Source organism: Labrus bergylta, chromosome 9 (genome assembly GCF_963930695.1).
Source record: "Labrus bergylta chromosome 9, fLabBer1.1, whole genome shotgun sequence".
NCBI classification, from domain to species: Eukaryota; Metazoa; Chordata; class Actinopteri; order Labriformes; family Labridae; genus Labrus; species Labrus bergylta.
Window position 1 is genome coordinate 27,828,441 of NC_089203.1, and position 23,729 is coordinate 27,852,169.

The 23,729-nt window shown below is 40.7% G+C and overlaps 1 protein-coding gene across 1 annotated transcript; it reads right to left on the reverse strand.

The window, feature by feature from the left end:
- Positions 1–2,394: 2,394 nt before the first annotated feature.
- qdpra (quinoid dihydropteridine reductase a) lies at positions 2,395–16,519 on the reverse strand. Its single transcript, XM_020648481.3, has 7 exons — positions 16,352–16,519; positions 16,179–16,271; positions 14,872–14,968; positions 14,411–14,551; positions 10,119–10,227; positions 5,621–5,704; positions 2,395–3,709 (listed from the first exon to the last, which is right to left on the reverse strand). The coding sequence occupies exons 1-7, from the start codon at positions 16,433–16,435 to the stop codon at positions 3,607–3,609; spliced, it is 711 nt and encodes a 236-aa protein (XP_020504137.1). The 5' UTR covers positions 16,436–16,519; the 3' UTR covers positions 2,395–3,606.
- Between the last annotated feature and the right edge of the window lie 7,210 nt (positions 16,520–23,729).

The window sequence follows — 23,729 nt, forward strand, 5'->3', positions numbered from 1 at the left end:
GGCAATCACTCGACTGCGCCTGGCATCGTGGGAGGTAATGTATGCATAGACGTGTTGCATTCGCCTCGGGCTCTCTCTCACACACACACACAGGTGCAAACACACACACACACAAAAGCATACACACAGTGAGATGAATTGCAACGCCACATAGAATAAATACATATCAGCTACAGTGAGCCGGACCGCTTTGCTCTTTCCTATTAATCCTCAGCGTGGTGATTTATTGCAGGGTGCTTGTCAACAGCCTTATAGTCCCAGGAGCTGCAGCCGGGCCGGGCCGGGCCGAGAGAAATAGTGGAGTTTAAGACCAAGGCCCCTGCAGCAGACCCGTATAGTCTATTTATGTGCATTCTGGTCCACGCTGAAGGAGTTGGGGGGGAGGGGGGTATATGGTTGGGTTGAGCAACAACAACACTTTGTGCAGCTAGGAACGGAGCTGTAAAATAATCTCATCGTCATAATCCCCCTGCTTTTAAATTGATGTCTTCCCCACGTTGCACAGATTTGCATTTTCCAAGGTGAAAAAGGGTCGGACGCTCTGCAATCAGTTCAGCGGCAGGAAGAGCCACGCTGTAAGTTATTTTTATGCAGTGAACGCATGGCAGGCAGCATTCAGATTGTTGTGATTTTCAGTGAGAGGGAACACAGATTCACAGAGCAGCAGTGGGATTCTTATTCAACAGCGCCATCTAGTGGTCATTGAAGGTGTTTGTGTTGGATGTCATCATCAGACTTCTCCCTCAGAGCCAATAAAAACAAAGAGACACCTTTTTCCTCATTGGATTAAATATGGCTGCTTCAGTTTTTTGTTTTTTTTTGCACTGATCTAGCCGACTCTGGGACATTCAGTGACCGTCCGTTGTTCCTGCAAGAAAACTAAATCTAACAAATCAGAGCAACTAAACCTGTGACACACAGGAAGGATGATAGGTTAAGTTTCTCACCTCAAGGCTTCAAGTCTAAAATCATAAAAAGATGTTTCATATGACATACTAGAGAAGCCAACACTTACTTTAAGAACCTAAATTAGACTACAGTGTAGTTCATTTCATTATAATTCAATACAAGAAGGTTTTACTTCAGAGGCAGCCCTCAAGGTTTGTTTTATAAAAATGCCTAAAAAACGCTAACATGTGATTGGCCAGACATCAAACAGGACAGATGGAAATCTATTAGAACAGGATTGGGGGTTACATGCATCCGCAAGAATATGAAATATACTATAATGTGAGTTTGCAGATTTTATTTGGTTCTTAGTTTAGCACAGAAAGTTAAGTAAAGTTAAGTGACCTCCAAGTGAGTTTTTTTTTATCATCGTAAAAATGCTTGAACTCCTCTTTTTACAAAAAAAAACACGTCTGAACATTTCAAGACGGAGAAAATATGATGCAACATTTTGAGTTTAGTCATCAGAAAGTTTGATCATCTAACTTTTGTTTTTTTAAAGATTTATTTTTGGAGGTTTTACCTTTTAATTGATAGGACAGTGGATAGTAGGAAACCAAAACGAGAGAGAGAGAGAGAGAGAGAGAGAGAGAGAAAGAGAGAGAGAGGAGAGAGAGAGAGAGAGAGAGGGAGAAAGAGAGAGGGAGAAAGAGAGAGAGAGGGAGAAAGAGAGAGAGAGAGGAGAAAGAGAGAGAGAGAGAGAGAGAGAAAGAGAGAGGAGAAAGAGAGAGAGAGAGGAGAAAGAGAGAGAGAGAGAGGGAGAAAGAGAGAGAGAGGGAGAAAGAGAGAGAGAGGAGAAAGAGAGAGAGAGGGAGAAAGAGAGAGAGAGGAGAAAGAGAGAGAGAGGGAGAAAGAGAGAGAGAGGAGAAAGAGAGAGAGAGAGAGGGAGAAAGAGAGAGAGAGGAGAAAGAGAGAGAGAGAGGAGAAAGAGAGAGAGAGAGAGAGGGAGAAAGAGAGAGAGAGAGAGGGAGAGAGAGAGGAGAAAGAGAGAGAGGGAGAAAGAGAGAGGGAGAAAGAGAGAGAGAGAGGAGAAAGAGAGAGAGAGAGAGAGAAAGAGAGAGGAGAAAGAGAGAGAGAGAGAGGAGAAAGAGAGAGAGAGAGAGGGAGAAAGAGAGAGAGAGGGAGAAAGAGAGAGAGAGGAGAAAGAGAGAGAGAGAGAGAGAGAGGGAGAAAGAGAGAGAGAGGAGAAAGAGAGAGAGAGAGAGGGAGAAAGAGAGAGAGAGGAGAAAGAGAGAGAGAGAGGAGAAAGAGAGAGAGAGAGAGGGAGAAAGAGAGAGAGAGAGAGGGAGAAAGAGAGAGAGAGAGGGAGAGAGAGGGACAGAGGGAGAAAGAGAGGGAGAGAAAGAGAGAGAGACAGGGAGAAAGAGAGACAGAGAGAGAGAGGGGAATGACAAGTTTATAGCCTCCGTACATGTGGCCAAAACTAACCGCTAGACCATCTGCACATTTCATTGAAAAACTTTTTTAATACATTGTTGCTGAGCTAGTGTGTTTCAAAAGCGAACATGAATTGTGCGTACATTTCAAGCTTTATATGTTGTGTGCGGCCAAGTTTACCGTCTACACATTTTTTATCTGAGTCCTGTGGGGTCGGGGTCGGGTCGGGTTCGGGTGTTACTAAGTGAAAAGTTTACTCTGACGTCAGAATGAAATTTTAACCTCCAACTGACTGAAGAAACATTTTTCTTAAAACTTGTTTTTTTTTTTTTTTTTTTTATTGTGAAATGGACACAGTTACAATACATGACTTTAAAAATCCACAAGAGGAACAGAGCACCGTCTTCACAGCGGCAGACAACAAGGACACTTTGACTCGACAGCGACAGACATGAAATAAGGCCACTCCACTTTGGAAAGTGTTTTGTCCGTTTGAGAGATGACAGCGGCTTGGGCTTTGACTTTGGACTGTTTGTTGGCCATGAAGGTTTTCTCTGTCAGCGCAAGAACTGCAAACTGAAAGCTGTACAGATAACTCACGTTATGCTGAACGGACACCGACAACGACTGTCACTACTGTATGTATGAGGCTACTGATTTGGATCCTTATAGGTGGAAACATTTGGGTCAAGGTAAGGTCACCCTTCATTGTCATTATTTTAAAATTATAATAATGTAATAATGCCGCTACCACACAGAATCTCAACAGTATGGGACACATCAGCACATTTATCTCCATCAGTGACCACTTCTGCAGACTCTGGACATAAAAAGGGGGTTACATACACATTTTGATATGAAATGTTTGACTGTTCAAGGGTGAAGAATGCACTTCTAAGTGTGATGCAAACTGGTGATTTTGGGAGATTTTACTCTGCCGGTTCACTGTTTACAGCTAGATGGCGCTGTGGGGCTGAATTTGTTTGGTGCACCCCTCCTCCTCCTGCTCAAAAACAAACCCATCTAGCAGCCTCTCTTCCACCATCTCTTTTTCTTCTCCTCTTCACCTGAAACACTCTTCATCACTCCCCCTATCTCTATGAACTCACCTTCCACCTTCCTCCACCTTCCACCATCCTCGTCCTCCTCCTCCTACCAGTTTATCTTTGTGCTCCTTCCTCTCATGTCTCCCTCTCTCTGCCTCCATCCATCTCTACCTCTCTCTCTCTCTCCATATCTCTGAACCCCTCCATCACCGTCTCCACAGCTCCTCTGCGTCCTCTACTCCGCGGGCACCGCCTGGGTTTCCCCTCCGGAGGTCATCAGCTGCATCAGGCTTCCAGAAGCCGGCCGGTTCACTCCTGTGGCCCAGTTGAAGAACATTCTGGGGGAAAAGGAAGACATGAAGCTCATTACAGTGGTACATTTTAATGCAGGAGGCTCACTGGAATCAATGCAAGCCCACAATCTTAATCCCCCCTTTCTAGACTCAGGTTGGTCTCTAAAAGGAAATTAAATCCTTCTTACTCTACACAACCTACCTAATACCATGTGCCTCCTTAACCCCCCCCCCCACACTAGATTGGCATAAATAAATCAGAGGGTAGCTTAAAGCTTTAGGTTCATCCGACTACAGGCAGAAGGTGTGAAAGAAGGATCATTATAAACAGGCAAAGAAAAACACTGAAGAGGATCTTTTGGATAGAAACGTTGACCTGTTTAATAATAAAGTTGCACATTGGGAGCTGAGCAGTGTGCAGACCTCTCTCTTATATCTACATGTTATTCACAGGCCTCCATCCATTATTCTACAATTCACTTAGCAGACTCTTTTATCCAAAGCGACGTACATCAGAGAGTAAGAACAACACAAGCAAGGATCTAGAAAAAAAGGAACAATGTCAGTAAGAGCAAACGATCAGCTTTGAGTCTGATTGGACACACAGGTGCTGACAGGAAGTGACCAGAGGCAAAGCACAACATTGAGGGCAGTTCTTGAGAGCTCTAATCAGTATAGAAACCATCTTATAAGTCCTCGTTATCAAACAAAAACCATCGTCACTACCATCATCATCATCATCAATAATATGGAGGCCATCATCATTAAGTTAGTAGGTATTCATGACAGAGCTGGGTCTTTAGCTTTTTCTTAAAGGTGCAGAGGGACTCTGCAGATCCAATGGAGTTTGGAAGTTCATTCCCCCACCGGGGGGCGACAGAGGAGAAGAGTCTAGTCAGCGTCTTAGGACCCTGTTGTGATCATTATGTGTGATGTACACATACTGAGAGAGAAGCTGTGTTTTTGATTTATTGTTATGAAAGCAGATTTTTGCATCGTGTTCATCATGAAGGCTCAAATCGCTAAAAAGAAATTAATTGTGCAGCCCTAATTCAGACATTTAAAAAAAACCTATGAAAAATGTGTTTTTCATTTGAAATAAAATAGACAAAAACCCCAGGGAGATATAGTTATAGTTATATCCTAACCCTGGTATAGCATCAGCACTACAAGAGAGCGTAACTTAAACATGAATAACAGTAGTTCTACGTCAAACCAGTTTTTGACAGAAAATTAGACTACCTTGTATCTAAGTAATCATGATGTTTACTCAGAAACAACTTTACATGAACATCTTTGCAGGAGTGTTACGAATTACTTTTTTAGAATTAAAGCTTAAAGAGAATAAAGTAGAGATAAAAAGCAAAGGGACATTAAAACACAGAGTCACAGCCCTCATGTCCTCACCCTCAGATTATTTCTATTTCAGTCCTCAGACCCTCATGTGTGTCCTCTGGGATTATCAAAGTGGATCAAATCCCCTCTAATCTACCTCGGCCTACACTCAGGGTCAACACTAATGAGGGGGGAGTCCTACTCAATAACACAACAGTGTTTCCAAAATGCTCATCATCAAATCTAATTTACTCAAGTTAATTTTAATTCAATCAGGAAACATGAAGTGCAGGTGGTAGGGTTGTTCTCATTTTTTGAAACATTTATTATGTTATGTAAGTGAAAGTTGAATTGATTTATATGAAGTTTTGGTTTCTTAACCAGAGACTTGAAGAGTTGGTGTCTACTTTAAAAACTAGAATATTCCTTTTCAGAGGTTTAGAATGGAAATGCACTGAAGGTGGTGGGGGGGTGTTTTGAAGGATTCCCTGCCTTACTACTGAGTGCATAATGATGAGTGCATTGATGAAATCAGACAAAAGCAAAACAGCCTAAATATGATGACAGCCTCGCTCTGACAGTAAATCATATAATTAAACCAAACTCCCCCTCAGCACTCACTCTGCGATGAACTCCAGCGGCGTCCAGGAGCCGAAATCTGCGTCAGGCATGAACTTCCTGTTCATTGGCGTATCCAAGGTAACCCTGTCAAATTAAACCAGATGGCGATCAGAGAGAGAGAGAAGCACCTCCACAGAGAACAATCAGAGAGCACAGGGTGGAACAAGGTTGTTGTGTTTGAAGTCTTTTGCATCATGTTTTGACTTCATAGTCATACATTCATATATTATATTTGACACTGCACCTTTAGTTCTTTAAAGGTGGAATGTGTGACTTTTTGATCCAGTAGATGTCGCCCTTGAGCTCCAGCATGAAACCAAAACAAACTGCTGTTAGGCCACGCCTCCTCCATACTGAAGCCTCCGCTCTCCTCCAGAGACACACCTCCAACCCCTCTCCACTCACGTTCACATGAAGGAGTTATCAAATAGAACGCACCATAATTAATCACCATTTAGAGCAAGCGGAGGAATAAATCGTCCTTTGCTCAAGCTGCAGTTTCCTGTGTCCTGCATTGTTGTGTTAGCATGCTAATGTTAGCGCTCTTTAGTTAGCTCGTAGCTTCACATTGCACATAAATCGACACGCAATGAGCGTGATCTAAAAACTCTTACTAACATCCAAATAATCAGTGAATATGTTCTTCTTCTTCTCTCTAGTTCTTGACTAAAACAGCTTTTATACACAAGGGGAGGAGCCGGCCGTCCCGTCCATGTAAACACGGCTCTGACAACAACACAGCCAGCAGGACTCGAGCTTCTCCCTCATTGTAGACAGTCATGACTTAGAGACACATTTACACAGGATAGACTTTCTGCTGTATTTAAGAGTACAATTTTTGTACGATTTTTGGTCGATTTCTGTTCAGATCATCATCAGGGTTTAAAAGCTAGCTCCACACAGGTACAGTTAGGGTTGTCAAAGTCCCAGATTGTGTACAGATATTAACGTGTGCACATGAGAGACAGATTACTTTCCTGATCTGGCTCTTCTTGATTTGGACGTTGCACGTTATTGTGTTTCTATGATTACAGTTGTTTTCATTATGACTTCTGTTTTTCTGTTTTTCTCTTCTGACTTGGACTTCTAATCATTTGTGTGGATTTTAACTTCATGTTTGTATGAGTGGAGCCCAGAGAGAGAAGTTGATACTTTGTTAGTGGCTGATAAACAAATCAATAAAATCCAACTCGTAAAAAAAAAAAATAGTATCTACTTTGATACCACAGAAACTGAAATATAACATGTTACCCCGTGTACAGCCTATACGTTCTTTAGGTGCGCACAGCTGCAGGAACAGAGCATGAAAAATAAATCAATAATCCTTGACACACTGAAAATAACTTCACTGTATTTTATTGTGAGGTGTGTTCCTCCTGTAGCTTCCTCAGGCTCGCCCAGCACGATCACCTCACATCAAATATATATACAGTATATACGTTCTAGGTACCCAGTATCAGGTAATAACTTTGGCCATTTTTTTTTATTTTTTAATAAGATTTATTTTGGGCTTTTTATGTTTTTACTGTAGAGAGAGTGGATAGAGTTGAGGAGCGATATGCTGGAAAGGACCGCCCACTTCGAGGGAAACAGCCTCTGCACATGGAGCGCCCGCATCAACCACTAGGCCACCTCCACCCCAAATATCTTGTTTAGAAGTCTTTATATGTGATTTTTCACACTTAAATGTAATATAAATCAAGTATATCCTCTGAAAATAACTCTGTGAGTCATGACTGTCTACAATGGGTGTAACACCCGAGTCCCACTGTCTGTGATGTTTTCAGAGTTTTCAGAGTCCTATCTTCACTTTGTTTACATCGCCGGGACGGCCAGCTGACTCCTCCCCTCGTGTATAAAAGTTGTTTAATTGAGGGACTAGAGAAAAGAAGAATAACATACTGTACTCACTGCTTAACTGTGTTTCTAGATCACGCTCATTTCAGGTAAATTTACATGCAGTGTGAAGATACCAGCAGAATAAAGATCGCTAGCATTAGCATGCTAACACAACAATGCAGCGCGAGTTGTTTTGGTTTCATGCTGGTGCTCAAGGGCGACATCTGCTGGATCAAAAAATCTCATATAAAGCCTTTAAACTGCCACAATTTGCAGGCAATGTCCTGCACACAGTCTAAATTGCACAAAAACGTATTTGTGCAATTTACACAGTGGTCTCTCTCCCTCCCTCTCTCTCTCTCTCGCTCTCTCACTCACTCGTTTATTCAAGGCGGCTTTAGGTAAAAAGATGGGACAGAAGATTTTTAGTTTTCTTAAAACTTAACTGTTCGTCATTCAAATGTCTGAGATAGTTTTGCTTTGTGCTGGGAAGTGGAAACAACAAGACTCAAAGTATTGAACATTTTGACAACGTTAGAGTTTAAGATCAATGATGGAAAAGTTATGTTTACATAATGATGCTTTCTTATTTGGCATACTTGCTTTTAGGATATTAAATTCCTGAACAAAAAGCCGTTGTTGGCCCTCCTCTCTCTTTGTGGAAAACACTCGGTCCTCTGAATGCCTCCAGCTGCTCTATCGTGTTGGTAAATGACGCTACAGCAGCTCGGAGGGGGTTGTGGGGTGGGGGGGGGGGGGTGCAGGATGAAGACTGGAACAGAAATGCAAGTCATGGGGCTAATGCTGAACAGATGTGACAGCACGCCGGAGAGGCAGACTCAGTGCAGCTTCATCTTTAATGGGAAATACAACCAAAGAGAGAACAGGAGGGAGACACTCCCCTGGAAATTCATTTTTCCTGCTTCTCAGGATGACTGTGCAGGTTTAACATTCAATAAGCAAACGGGGGGAAGGGGATCATGCTACGGGCGACTGCGTGCGTCATTCATCTCAAACAGATCATGTGCACAACCAGAGATCTGCTGCCAGCCACATCCATCTTTTTGTTCGTGCAGCTTATGTTGAGCTCTTCAAATGGAAAAAAGGGCTCGATGCAAAGCTTCTTTTTTTTGGTTTAACAGCACAATGACTCCATCTTTACTCCTCTTATTGCAGGCTTGAATGGTTGGTGCATTTGAAGCTACACTGTGAATGATATTTGTGTTAATAAACACACAGAAAACATGTATATTAAGATCTGCTGCTGGATACTGACTCCACCAGGATATCTTTATTTTCTACCGACATCCAAAGCGCAGAGAGTAAAGCGCTCCGTTCAGGGAACAAAAAAGAAACACGTCCCTGGTTATATTGTCATAAAGCATCGTAGAGCTTCAGGGCTCGGGAACATGAAGGTACTCTGTGCAGTTTACGAGCATCATGTTTCAATATCAGCAGCTAACGGAGAGTCTATTGGATTCCCTTTCTTACTTTAACCACAGCATCAAGGGAGTGTGGTGATGAAGCATCTCAGTAGTTCTTCTGTTCTGATAGGGTAAGGTGTCGTTTAATTGACGGCCCCATGGTCTTAAATCAAAGGGGAATAAATATTAAGGCCATAACAAACAGTTATTTTCATTAGCTATCTATATATTTTTCAAATGATTTGACTTTAAAAGAACCTTAAAGTGGTTCTGTTTTTGTATTCGAGGACACTGTGCTGTTCATTTGAGCGCCTGACTTTCAGGAAATCAGAAAGTGGGCAAGTCAGTAGACAGTCGATCACTTGCAGGTTTTTCATGAATATGACGTGATGTGAAGTATGACTGACAACATCAAGTGTTGAACAATGAAGCCAACGCTGAAGTGCATAAAAACCTGCAGCCCCTCCAGTGTCCACTAGAGGCTGGCTGCCATCAACAGGATTCCAAAGCCGCCTTCAGTAACCAATGGCGAACGTCACTCAGGCTTCTTCCGTTTTAATTTATTACGTCTGATTATTACTAAATGAAACTTAAAATATTAGCTTGTCTGTAAACCATGAGTTCTTGCTGAGTCTCAATGGATGGATTGTGGTTGTTTACCTATCAAGTCAAAAACTCCCAGGATCCAACATATTTATATAACCATCCAATAAACAATGAACCAATAAATAAACCTACTGAAGGTTCATACTATCAGGGGTAGGAGCAAAGCACCTCAATCGGTGCATTTACAAGAGGGATGTCCGGACAGTTGACCTTCTCTCTCCCTCTCTCTGAAGCTGATGTGACTCTGCTGCGTCTTATCTCTACAGGAGTAGAGAGGTTTTTTTAAACGGGAGTTTTGTTATGTTGCGCGGAGCCGCCGAGTGCTCAGGCACAGTTTTTAAATTCTGTGCGCTCAGTGAGATCCTCGTGCGCAGCTTCTCTCTCTCTCTCCTGCTCTCTCTCTCCTGCTCTCTGGTGTGTGCGGCAATTTAAATGAATAAATTAAAGATTAATAAAAACAGGACAGAAATGTACTTGGGCGACCCGCCCAGGTATCGTCTATGTGTGGGAAACAGGAGGCTCGTATTCTATACTGTAGAGAGATGTTTGGTGCACTGACCTGTGATTACACACACGCACGCACGCACGCACGCACACACACACACACACAATGTCCCTGCAGTACTCACGGCAGTATGGCCACAGCAGCAGCTTCCGACGGCATCCCACTGTTCTTTGCTGCAAGGCTCTGACACAGCTGGTGGACGGCAGCTTTGGCCATGCCGTATCCGACCATTCCTGAGGATCACAGAATATTTCTTTTAGTGTACTGGAGGGAAAAAAACAACATGAGTAACAACAAGGACCTCATCAAATGCACCGCACATTGTGCCCAGGAGAGGAAGTCATTGATTTAAGTAAAGGGGGTCAAATGGAAAGACTCTGGAGGATCCATCGGAGGAGGGAACAGTTTGAAAACTTTTTAAAAACTTTTGTAAACCGTGACTGGATTCCTCACACTGTTTGTACTTTTTTAAAGACATGGCTAACTGCTTGTTGTGTTGTGATTTCCTCACAAACCTCCGAGTGATGTTTCTTAGCTTCAGCATCTGGAAACAGTAAGTCCAAAGAATGCTAAGCATCTTCCCCGGCAGCCTAAACCAATCATATGACAGGCTTACAGAGAAGTGACCAATGAGAACAAGGGGTGGTGACATGGCTTTCATGTCAAGCTTTTGTTTTTTCTCCCTGAGTGAAACAAAAAGGAAGCTCGAGTGTAGTGTAGGGTCATAAGTCACATGTTCGTTCCTTCATAGAGCCGAGGTGAGTCCCTTCACTCGTAGATCTCCTTATTGTCTGAACTGTCCTTTAAACACATAGATACTGTTAGGATCGAGTGTTGGCAGGAACACATTGCTACAGTAGACTCTGGGAGTTTGATGTGTGATTACTTAGTCACTACTATTTGCAGTAACTAGTCATGTATCTAGTTACTTTTCAAATTCAATAACGCCATTACAATTGCAGATATTTAAATGAGTCGGTCGTCTCTCAAACGGAAGGTCGCAGGTTCGATCCCCAGCTCCTACAGCTACATGTCGATGTGTTCTTGGACAAGACACTACTGCTGCTTTGTTGGCAGCGACTGAATGGGAAAGCTTATACTGAGTGTACTGACAAATGTTAATTGACATCTTCTCTCTACATCAGAAATGTTGTTCTGATAAAAAAAAAAACGCTGAAGTTAGAACTTATCGAGGTCAGAATGTAGTTTCTTCTGATCCTTGGAGCAGAGAGCTGAAACAGAGGCTGCAGCTTTTGGTAAGAGGACACGTCTCTGAAAGTCACTGAAGGCTATTTTAGAGGATAAGAAGAACAACAGGGATTATGGAAAATAAATTCAAGTCACATGGAGATCACAGAGACGACCTCTGTGTTGATCCCTTTGTTTGAAAATCAGAGGTTAGGTTTTTTTTTTTTCAAAGCCTCCACGTGGTTCGACCTCCCTTTTGTTGGTCTTTATATTTTTAAGATTGCTCTATCATTTCCAGTAAAGGCCTTTGCGCATTGAGTCTGTTTTTAATGCTTTTTTTTGGGATCTGTAATCGAACAGAAACACCTTGAACACAGAGTCTGATGTGTTCATTTTTCTATGCATTGTGAAAATTCGCAGTATGAGACAAAAAGTCTCGTACTCGTCATGCAGAGTGATCGAGCGCTGAAGATGATTTTGTGGTTCATTCACTTCTTGAGAAAAGAAAACAAGAAGAGCAGCAGAATTATACTGATCACTTCCAGGTGTGTTTCAGGAAGTTAATGGTCCAGTTTGATACGCTGCTCGATATCCTGGAAACACACATTAAAAAGAAGCTGACCAGTTTACTCAAAGAAATGAATCTCCAAACACAAACACAGACACACTGGGACAGATGCAAAAAAAAGAGAAACTTTAAAAGAGTTTCAGAGTCGGTGTGCAAACACGACTGACACATCATGAGGAAACATTTTGTCAGGTGCATCAACACAAAACATGGAGTCAGTGTGCAAAGGCCTGAAAGATTGGACACAATCAAACCCTGACTTGTTTATTCTGAGAAAGTCAAACTCAGAGGATTTAGTCACCGCAAAATTAGATGCAATTCTTTGGACTTTTCTTGCACATAAACATCATCACTCTGGTTTATTTTAGAGACCGACCAATTCATCGACCAGCCGATAAAATCAGCAGATATCGGCTCATCCAGTAGATATTGGTATCGGCTAATTTTAACACAGAAATGCGCCGATATTACTAGACGTATTTATAGGCCAGGGCGATAAAAAGTTAACGTCAATATATTTATGTTGTCAATTTAAATATCTAAAATGTTCGATAGATTTAAACCTGTAATTACACTATCAAACCAAAGGGAAATGGGGGGGCACTTTCTTCTACTTTCACATAGCAGCAAAGATCAGCTTTTAAATTTGAAAGAAATAATGATTGACAATTATCGATGACATTTTTTGTCATATCGCCAAGGCCTACTTACTCACCAGTCAAATAGCATTTCATTTGTGTTTCATTTTATTAAACTAGCAGTTCTCTTTCTGGGTGTCACCAGCAGAGGGCGCTATATGGATTACAACAAGCATTTTAACTCGCTAAAGTGTCAGACATGTACAGTTACTCTCCAGTAGAGTGACCGTCTGGTCTTCATTATTTATCTTTTCCACAAGTTTATGATCCGCATTGGAGCGATCGAATGAAAACATGTATCTCTACGTCTACAGATTGAACATAGATCAAAGAAAGATATCAGCTGATATATCGGTCTCAGATATTTTGTCTCCCCAATATTGATATCGGTCGAGCAAACGTTAATTTGAAACCACATTTTATGATCAAAACAAATAGTTATGCTCATCCATCTTCACATGTTTTCACTACACAGATGTCCAACACTCGTACACTTTTTAATCTCATTACCATTTTTACATTTCTTTAAACTTTTGTTAAAGTGTTTGAATCACGAGGTAAAAACTAAAGGCTTCAAAAAGGGACAGGTTTCTACATAAATAAACGCTCAGTGGAAAGAGGAGCCCAAATCTAAAAGTATCAGATCAGTGAACACACTCAAGTCCGTGTCAACAAAGAGAGGGGAGCATTAAATGCTGAGTCATTCTCCTCCTAATGCAGCAGCCAATGAGCTGTCTGCTGAGCCCGGACTTTGTATTGCTGTGGCTGGATGTCAGCCCATCACATGGTGGGTTTAAACACAGAGGGGGGGGGGGGGGGGGCTCACATGGCACCAGGCCAAACGCTTTTCTGCTGCCACAGAGGCGACGTGAGGCGGGCTGCTGTCTCCTTCACAATAGGTGTTTCATACGTCATTGCCACATCAGCCGAGTAGATGGAGATCAGGTTATTAAACAGGATTCGATGCCTGCAGGATACTGACTCTCCTGTCAGGCTGCTTTCTTTCTTAGAGCAGGTTTGGTGCTCACCATGGTTTATATTTAACGTCCTTCTCTGCAGAATTAAATTGAACATGTTATCATTGGCTCCAGTGAGGAGTTTTTAAACTGGTTATGAAATTTAAACCGATTCCTGTAAGGGACCATCAAAAGCTAACAAGACAATAAATTTGTTTTCACATGTCCACTCTTGAAAAGTTCTAGAGAATTTCGAGAGGACTGTTCCTGAAATCCTCCTGACCTGCTTCAGAGTGGGAGACTGTCCCTATCAGACGGGACGAAAGACTCAGAAGTGTCCACTATGCAACGCTGAGATGGGAATATTTGTCTTTATTTCAGCACTACGTGTACTCCAACAGAATCACGATATCAACAGAAGAGGCCAGAAGAACATACCAGCATACTCAGCTCACTCTGACGTTCTGTGCGAAAAAACACTAGTCCACTGTGCTGTCCTATCGATAAAGGCATAAGAAGCGTCCAATTCCCGAGAAAAAAAACACCAAATAAAATGTGTTTTCTTCTTTTTTTATTTATTTGTGTGGCATTGTATTTTCTTCTGTTTCTGACGACCGCAGTCCGTTACATTTGAACTCTAAACTGTAGTGGGTTGAAGGCTGTGATCAGGTCGGCGTTGGACACCGGCAGAGAAAAGGAAGGTCGCTGACGGACAAACAAGCTGCTCGTTTGTGAAACACTCAAACCAATGATCGCTGCTGTTTCCACACGACTCATCCGCCGTTTCTCTCTTTTATTATTCCCTCCGTCTCGTGTCCCTTGGATCCATTTTATCGACTCATTTCCCCTCAGACTGTTGTGGTCTGTGTGAGTTAAGTCAACGCCCCTCGCCTGATCCCTGCAGCGACTTCTAATACCTTCATTATTTGAATTGGCAGGTCTGACAACAAAGACGTTCGCTCAATGAGGTCCCCGATACATATCAAAGTCCGTGTGTAACCCTGACATGAAGCGAGGTCGTCCTGATGAGAACGGTAAACACTAACGTGTGTGTGTGTGTTTTTACCTCCAGTGCCCGACTGAGCTGCTTTAGCTCCGGCCAGAGTCAACAGTCCTCCTGCTTTGAGGTGCAGAGCGGCGAGGCGGCTGGAGATAGTGGAGGTCCACACACTCTGCTTCCACATCAGATCGGTGTTTTTAAATAAATCTACAAAAAAAGAGACACAGAATCAAGACACCCCAAACTATTCATTTTTAAACATGCCTCTCCTCACTTTATTAAGTTCTGACAGTAATACACACTGTGTGTTGGCTGTCCAGCTGAGAATGTGACAGAAAATGACTACTAGCACTCTTTTGTCTTTAAAGTCTTAATATGTGATTTTTCACACTTAAATGTAGAAATCAAGTATATCCTCTGAAAATAACTCTGTGAGTCATGACTGTGTACAATGGGTGTAACACCCGAGTCCCACTGTCTGTGATGTTTTCAGAGTCCTATCTTCAAACAACAGGTCGGTCTCTTACCTTTGGAGCTACAGCTTCCACCCGCCCATCCTCCTGCCACACACAAGATGGCATCCACTTTCTGTTCCCCTAGCAACTGGGCCACATCTGCTGTCACCTGCACAGAGCCAGAGATAAACTGCTTACACCTTTTAATAAAGCCACAGGGTCGACGTCAAAGCAATCGAATGTCAACCAGCCGAGAATAATGGAAACATGTTTCGATATTTCTTTCTAACCTTTATAGAAAGATCTTGTAATTATTAAAGATTACAAACTGTTTTTACAATATGCTACAGGATTTAAACCAGGAAATATACGAGAGTAACAAAAATGTGAACCATTTTAAAAATCATATTTACTCTTAACTGATTTTTTATTGTCTCAGGATGTTTTGTCTTGGCTGCTTCCACCTATTTGTAGCAATTGTAAAATTTTGCAAAACATATTTTCCTCAAACTTTTTTTCTCGTGAAAGGAGCAAAATCCTGGAACTCGCTACCCGATCGCTTGAAACTTACTGAAAACTTTACCACCAAATCGTGGTTAGTTCAGCAATAAACTTGTACTCATCATGTCTTATTATTCTATGTCACTGCTAAATATGTGTCTTATTCTATCTTATTGTATCCCTCTCTTTCTCCTTTTAAACTGTTTTAATCTTGTATTCATACAGAAGCCCTTGAAGGGAAAACCGTGCAACATACTTGCATTAAATGTCTGTTCTCAATTTATCTATCTATCTATCTATCTATCTATCTAATGTATGTTCCAATAATAAACCATGAAGGGATGAATGGAAAAAAAAAATATGCATTATTATTTAGTACTAGCTGTAGCAAAATGCGGATGTTTCCCATCAAACAACACGGTGAATAAACCATGTCATTAATTAAATTAAAAAATCAATAATATTCTTAATATTCAAACTCACAGAGACGCTCAACAGAACTGATTTAAAAAAAAAAAAAAAATTGTTTTGGGTTTGTGTGTGTGGGTTTTTTATTTTTTGGTTTTGTGGGTTGCTTGCTTTTTTTTTGTTATATTTTCAAAAATTTGATATTTTTTATATTATCAAATAAATAAAAAATAAATGAATGCAAGAAAAATAAATAATAGTCCTTTCACCCTTTTTCCTCAGCGTATCTTGAACGCAGCATCAGCATATTTATTAAAGCAAAACATGAAATAAAAAAATCAACACCGTCATATTAAAGCGACACTTTAAAGTGCTTTCACATTTAAATGTAGACTTTAGCTGCTTTCTTTTTTTTTTAAGACAGATTAATTTAAATAATATTCATAACATTATTAATAAAAGTGTCTCACCTGTCCAGCTTGCTCGGTGAACGACTCACTCATCTTCACGATCACGTTTTCGTTCGCCTCCTCGTTTGCAGCCATGTCGATGCTCGCGACCCACTTAAATAAATAAACAGTTAGCTTAGCATTCAGAGTGTTAGCATGGGGGGGGGGGGGGGGGGCTTCCTGTTAACACTCACCCATCCGTTCGACTTAAAATGCTGGACACACTTTGAGCCCAGGGCGCCTCGTCCACCGTACACGATCACCCGGTTAGCAGCCATGTTTACACCGTGATTAGCAGCGAGCAGAGTGAGAGAGCTGAGGCCGAGCTGCAGCTCTAATACCCGGGGACGGACAGAGAGCGAGGAGGGGGCGTTCCTCCGTCTGTGCAACAAGTGGGCTGAACTGATGCTGCGTTCAAAGACCGACGGAGATATCTTACTAAAAGATAGATAGATAGATAGATAGATAGATAGATAGATACTTTATTGATCCCGAGGGAAATTCAAAGCATCCAGTAGCAGGTTACAAAGACATGAAACATTAAATTAAACTGCAAAACCGACGCCCCCCCCCCCATACATAAATATTAACCCTAAAAAAAAGATTTAAAGAATACCCCTAAATGAATCAAACTTAAACTGTGCAATTAAAAATAGACTTATACAAGAAATGTACATAACCCGTGCAGGGATAAAAATATATGTGAGATTTAAACAAGAACCTAAAAACAGTTGAGGAAAGAAATCTGTAGTTAGACCTGAATATAAAAAATAAAAAACGTGTTGACCTTCTAAAGCTGTGTTGTTTATGTATGTACAGCAATGTTTTAAAAAAGCAGATAGTGCAGAGTTATCAAAAACAGACATTAAATAACAGGCAGTGCAAACATTAAATTAAAGGTGCTATTTAAATAAATGCAAGGTGAGCATTAAAGTGTCCAACTAGAGGCTGACTCTTGGAAATGGAAAAAGGAAGATTTAGTCCAAGAACACAGGTTGTCAAACGATCACATTTTTAACCTCGATTAATCGATTAATCTCAGTAGTTCAACGTGAATAATCACATTTTTAATCTCGATTAATCGATTAATCTCAGTAGTTCAACGTGAATAATCACATTTTTAATCTCGATTAATCGATTAATCTCAGTAGTTCAACGTGAATAATCACATTTTTAATCGCATGTTTGAAATTCTATTATTTTACATTTAAAAAGTAAAAATTGTTAGGCTTTTATTTTGAATGTTTGTACTGTCCACTTCTCTGTTCTTCTTTACAACATCTATATGATCTTGATACGCATGTATGTGTACACCTATGGATGAACATGTGTACGTACGTGTGTATGTGTATATTTATTATTATATATATATTTATTACCACCCCCTCTCTTTTTATGATGGTCACATTATTACATTTATATAATTTTATCTTCTTTCCATTAATGTTTACATGCATATATATTTGCACATGTTTTGCTATTTTGTATCTGTTTTTATTTTTATTTTTTGTCTTTGTTTGTTTTTTCTCACTTTAGTTGTCATGTCTATATGTTCTTGTTTCATTTTGTTCACATTATCACCAGTAAAAAAAAAAACATGTTTGTACTGTCCCTCCCCTCGTTCATCACATTTTGATTACTTAACTTGTGCCAAAAGCACCAATAAACTGGTTTGCCAACCGCCATCAAACATTAAAAAGAAGAACTTGTGCCAAATGTTCCAGCGTCTTTGGTGTTTTGGACCTTAACTCAGTATGCCCTGTTGTTGGTTTTACTTTCCTGGTTTTGACCCTCACCTTCTGCAAGTAAAGAAGCCTAATATATGTTTCTGCTCTGCCTTCACAGTCCTGTGTGCAAACATGAAAGTGACATGAACAACACCTCAAAAAGTCACTCCTGCATGTGTTTGCAAAGCATTTTAACAAGTGTCATGTGTCATGCTGTGGTTTGTTGTGGGAGGATAAAGATTGTTAGACTAGTCAGAAGGACGGGGACGAGTGTTACAGGCAGTAGTGTAGTGATGCCTAAAGAAGGGGTATGCTCTTAATTTGAACCCCACATGTTTTTTTCAGGAGAGGATAAACAGCCTCTGTTACAAACAGCGACATGTACTAAACAATAAGAGAAAAATGCAGCATATACTGAATATTGTCAGTCAATCATTGGTGTGAATCAAAGGAGATTTGGAAGTGGATATTACCTATGGAGACTGAAAATATGTGGGTAAACTCCATACACCTGCATGTACCCTGCACTACACTAATGGTTATAGGTTTGGTTCCTGATTTGTCAGAAGTAATCATAGAGAAGCTCAGGAGTTTGTTTTGCAAAATGAGGATATTTGAAGTAAGCTGAAGAGCACTTCTTGTTTTAGGAGCAGGTATGTTTTGTAAAGCTGAATAAATCTAAGATGAAGAGAATCCACAGCCTGTTTCACGATTTCATCATTGTTCATCTACTATAAAAACAACCCCCACCTAAGAGACCCATATTCTGCTTTGCACTGTATTTTTCAACATGGAAAAAGAAAGCAATTCCTCAAATCGGGGATTATTTTCTGTTTATTCCCCTATAGAGACTGAATGCCGATAAAGAAAATAAAAGTCATGAATTCAAGGTTGGAGCCAAGTCAGTGTTCATACAGCGAGCACTAGGTGCTGCTGTAAGACTGTGATGCTGCTGATGACACAGCAATGAGCTTCGGCATCCCATTATTTTTTGCCGCTGTGCTATCGAGACATCCCCGACTCTCATGAATAATACAAGCGCGATGGCCTCGGCTCCCCTGTCGCTGTACTGAAGCTCCCGATCTGTCACACTCACCTGGATGTGACACACACTCTCCTGCTACAGGGAATAAATGCCTGGTTTGTCTTGGTCTGACATCCACACACACTCACATATAGAGTGTAGAAAGGGGCAATACACACGTACACTATTTCCAGTGTTGTAAACAAAAAGTATTGTACAATCCTCGGCTTGCAATTGTATCTCTTGTATAAAATGTACACACAAAACACACACATTTTTTTCCGGAGTGTGAGATGAGGAGGAGCTGTACGGGTGACGGGAGTCGTCGAGGCTGACCGAGCTCATTTCTCCTTGAGAGCCGGGTGATGTACCGAGGAACACACAATAATTATGTCTCACTGTCTGGGTTCAGGCTTGGAGGAGACATCATGCAAGTTGCTGACAGTTGACAAACACACAAAGTTACAAGTATACGCCGCAGCAATCTGTGCCAGGTCGAGTATCTGTCAGGAGCTGAGCGTCTCTGGGCGTCAAGTGGACACAATAATGACTTCAGCAGCAGCGGCTGTTGGAGAAGCAGTAGTTTTGAGTGGAGATCGTTGCTAAGAGATGTGGTGGAAAGGCTGAAGGTTTGAATGCAGGGCGACGATCTGGAATATTTCAGAAACAATTTGAGGGTCATTTATCTCGGAACAATGGTAAAATCCCTAATTCTACCGTTAGCCTGAATGGCTAACTGGCTATTTTTTGTCTTTATGGCTGCATAAGAACTTTTATCACTGATCACTGATTTTTCACACTTAAATGTAATATAAATCAAGTATATCCTCTGAAAATAACTCTGTGAGTCATGACTGTCTACAATGGGTGTAACACCCGAGTCCCACTGTCTGTGATGCTTTCAGAGTTTTCAGAGTCCTATCTTCAGTTTGTTTACATCGCCTGGACGGCCGGCTGACTCCTCCCCTCGTGTATAAAAGTTGTTTAATTGAGGGACTAGAGAAAAGAAGAATAACATACTGTACTCACTGCTTAACTGTGTTTCTAGATCACGCTCATTTCAGGTAAATTTACATGCAGTGTGAAGATACGAGCATAATAAAGATCGCTAGCATTAGCATGCTAACACAACAATGCAGCGCGAGTTGTTTTGGTTTCATGCTGGTGCTCAAGGGCGACATCTGCTGGATCAAAAAATCACATGTGAAGCCTTTAAATGAAAACTACTATTGTTGAAGTCTTTTTGAGCAGGATACAAATCAACGTTTTAAGCTATGCTAATGTTGCTCTAGGGGTGTTAATACTGTTTGGCTACTCTCTGTCTCCTTGTCAAGACTGAATCATCTCAGCATTTAACAGTGGTTTATTCGCACGGCCCATGTACAGAGGCTGTAGTCTTTGAAGCTGGCGGCCCGGGTTCAAGTCCAACCTGAGGCTATTTTCCTGCATGTCATTCCTCACTCTATCTTCTGTCCTATCTCTACAATAAAGACATAAAAATAAAAATAAAACATTTTTTTAACTAGAGGGATTTGCCATGCAGGGCTTTGTTGTTAAAAGTAATCCAGCAAGATACAAAAAAGATGATATCAAGATGATATCAGAACGGATCAAATCTTGAAATCGGGTAGAAAAGAAGAAAATTAAACTTTTTGAACAACTGGGAGAGGAAATTCACATTAAACATCCTATCATACTGCTCCTTCATTAAATAAATTAAATTTATGGGTTTCTGGTATTTGAATAGTTTTGTATTTTATTCTTTTGTAGTACTTCTTCAAGTATTGTGCGTGTTTGTCTTCCCAGGGGCTACAAACAAAAATGATCTCTTTAAGCTAACGCTGGGACTTAAACACTGTTGAGTAAGTTTTCATTCAGACAATTTGTAGCATCAGAGTTATTTAATTTAAAAAAAGCCATATTTAGGAGTTACAAAGTGTAAGACACAAATTGCTCCAGCAGGTGTCACCTTTGAGTTCAGAAGAAGATATGGGACTGTCTTATTTCACAAGACGCTCAGGAGCGAAGCCAAATTAAAGCTAGCATGTCTACGTAGCCCCTCAGTGGCTTTAAGTATAGACTTAGACGCTATATGTGGTCAGCAGCGATTTTGGAGTCTGTTGGGACCCAAGGCAAAAACATTTTGAGCCACTGCTGTGGTTTTATCAGCCCTTGGGGGCCCCCTACTGGCCTGTGGCCCAAAGCAGTAGCCTGCCTTGCCTGTTGACAAGCAATGCCTTTGTATGTGGTTTGAGCCCCAGCTCCTGCAGTCCAATTTTTAAAGCATTCTCGGACAAGACACTGAACCTACCAAGTGGCAGAGTCAGTGATGTATGAATGTGTATGAATTCAGTTCATTCTGATGGGCATCCTCTGCATTAATGTGTGAATGTGACACGTATCCAACAAGCGCTGTTCAGTCTATTGACTGGTTGTCAACGTAGAATTGAGACATCATTAGATTAAAGGCTATGAAAATGTTTCCTTTTGAGGGCTTTTCTATCCTTGTCACCTGTCTTGTTCCAGTTGCTTTAAAAGAAGAAGTTGTGAAATGGTAACATGGCAACAGTTTGTCTGTGTGAGACTGGATTTCACATCATATTCACTTTGATTGAGGAGGTTTAAAAGTGTGACAGCAGTAAGTATCCCTCCCACCCCCTTTTATCCTCAAGATTTGGACTTGAGTTTGATTTGAGGATGTGAGATGTGATGTCGGGGCAACTGCAGTTGTCAGAACCACCCAGATCACAAACCTAAATACCTGCTACATTTCCTGGATTCAGTGGAAAGCCCCAACCTTTTCTTTCTGTGAGAGAAAAGCTTTTTTATGTCTTGGTTTCGAGGCGATATTTTCAAATACACCTACATATTAAAACAGTCAGTATGTCAGAGGATTTAGACAACAACAATGTGATCTTGAGGTCCCAGATTAATAAATTCATGTTCATAATAAACACAAAAGTTACAGCTTAAACGTTACTGTTGATGAACGTAGCAGCCATGTTGGATTTTAACTCGGGCTAATGAAGTATCTCTGAAGCTTCTAAGTCATAACTCCGACTTCAGAGGGACGTTCCTGATGATATATCAGACCGGCAACTCGGACTTTCTGACTTCCGAGATCATATGAAATGCATCTTTTATGTATTACAAATGAATCTTGTCATACTTAAATGATGATCAGTGGGAAAAAAATGGACTGAGGTTACAAACGTATGTTGTTGTTTTTGTTGTTTCAGACAGTTTGACTCTTCTTAACATGACAGCGTGCACACAGGTCCTTGAATTCAAAGTGTCAAAGTGGCTTGAATGTCATTTGAATAAGCAAAGATGCACTTTATCTGTTCCCTCCATGAGTGTCATCCATCTACTCCAGGTTTGACCTTCAATCTATCTCATATCTAAAAGGATCGTTTTATTGCACTTAGCAACCAAACTGAGAACCCACAACAGGAGCAGAAAATCCAGTAAAAAGGACCTGAACTTTAGACTAATTGAGACCAAATGCGCAGTTTAACCTTTAAACAATCAAACATTCTCACAAAAGCACAGGCTGTTAAAACTATTTATCAAGACTCATTTCACATGTTTACTGTCCTTAAGTAATTTAGTTTTCATCTTCTTGCATTGTTCCACTCTGCTGGCTCGTTTTAACCTCACTCGCCCCCCCCCTTTAGCATAATGAGACTTCTTCTAGCCTAAACATTTTACTTTCTTGAGTAACTTTGATTATGTGCATTAATCTCCGTTGTTCAGCACTTTATTGGTTTTCAGAACGACCCATGAAAAAAACATAATCACAGTGGTATTTGTAAGTGGCCGAGCACAGATGTCTTTTTTTTACAAAAAGGTATTCTCTGCATGTTGGAGCCTTCAGAGAGGATTTATACGCTACATAAACTCTGTAGCCATTACTCTAACATTTTAATGCATACATTAGCTGCTACACTCCTTCCAGATATCTTTGCTCTCTTTGCGAATGTTTTGCATTCTCTCCCTGAGAAAAGGTCAGGTTATCACTTGTTTGATACCATTGTGTTATTTTTCATACTGAAGGGATTTCGCTCCACAGCCTTTATTTTTATTTTTTTACCTTTGGTGCTGCTAATGCCGGTTTAATGTTGGATAGATGATTTCAAAAATCTGCAAAGTGAGGATTTTGACATGTTGCATGTAGAAATTTAAATAAGATGAGCTGGATAAAATCTGCTGGTAAGTTGTTTTCTAACATTTGATAGTTACAATAGAAAGAAACCACCCTGCAACAGAATAAACTGAGTGGAGTTCCTGGACGGGCTCAGTATCAAATTGTGATTTCATACCAGTTTGGGAAAAAAATTGCAACTCTGTATCCAATAGGAAGCTTTTTTTTCATTAAATGCAATTGTTTCCACCATCAGACTGTGACTTCCCCACAACCAGAGGTGTCCATTAACTAAGTACAAATACTTTGTTACCTTAAGTAGACATTTTGGGTATCTATACTTTACTGGAGTAATTATTACAGCATTCATGGTCCTGTGATCACCTCTTCTGCTTCCATGATCATTTCTGAGGGATAGAACTAGATCAAGTTCATTGTGTGATGTGCTCTGTGTTGTGAATCACTTAGCTTACACAGATAGTGACAAAATAATTATCAAACATGTATATAAGGCAAGTTTGACTTTTTGTTTAACATTTACTGTTCTCCACTCCAGCGGAAACACTTCTAAATACAATCTGCAGTCCATCCTTAAAAAGGGCCATTCCAACAACTTGAAGCACAGTTAACAAATGCAGTGAGTAAAACACTCCCTTATCTTGGGCTGACACGAGGAC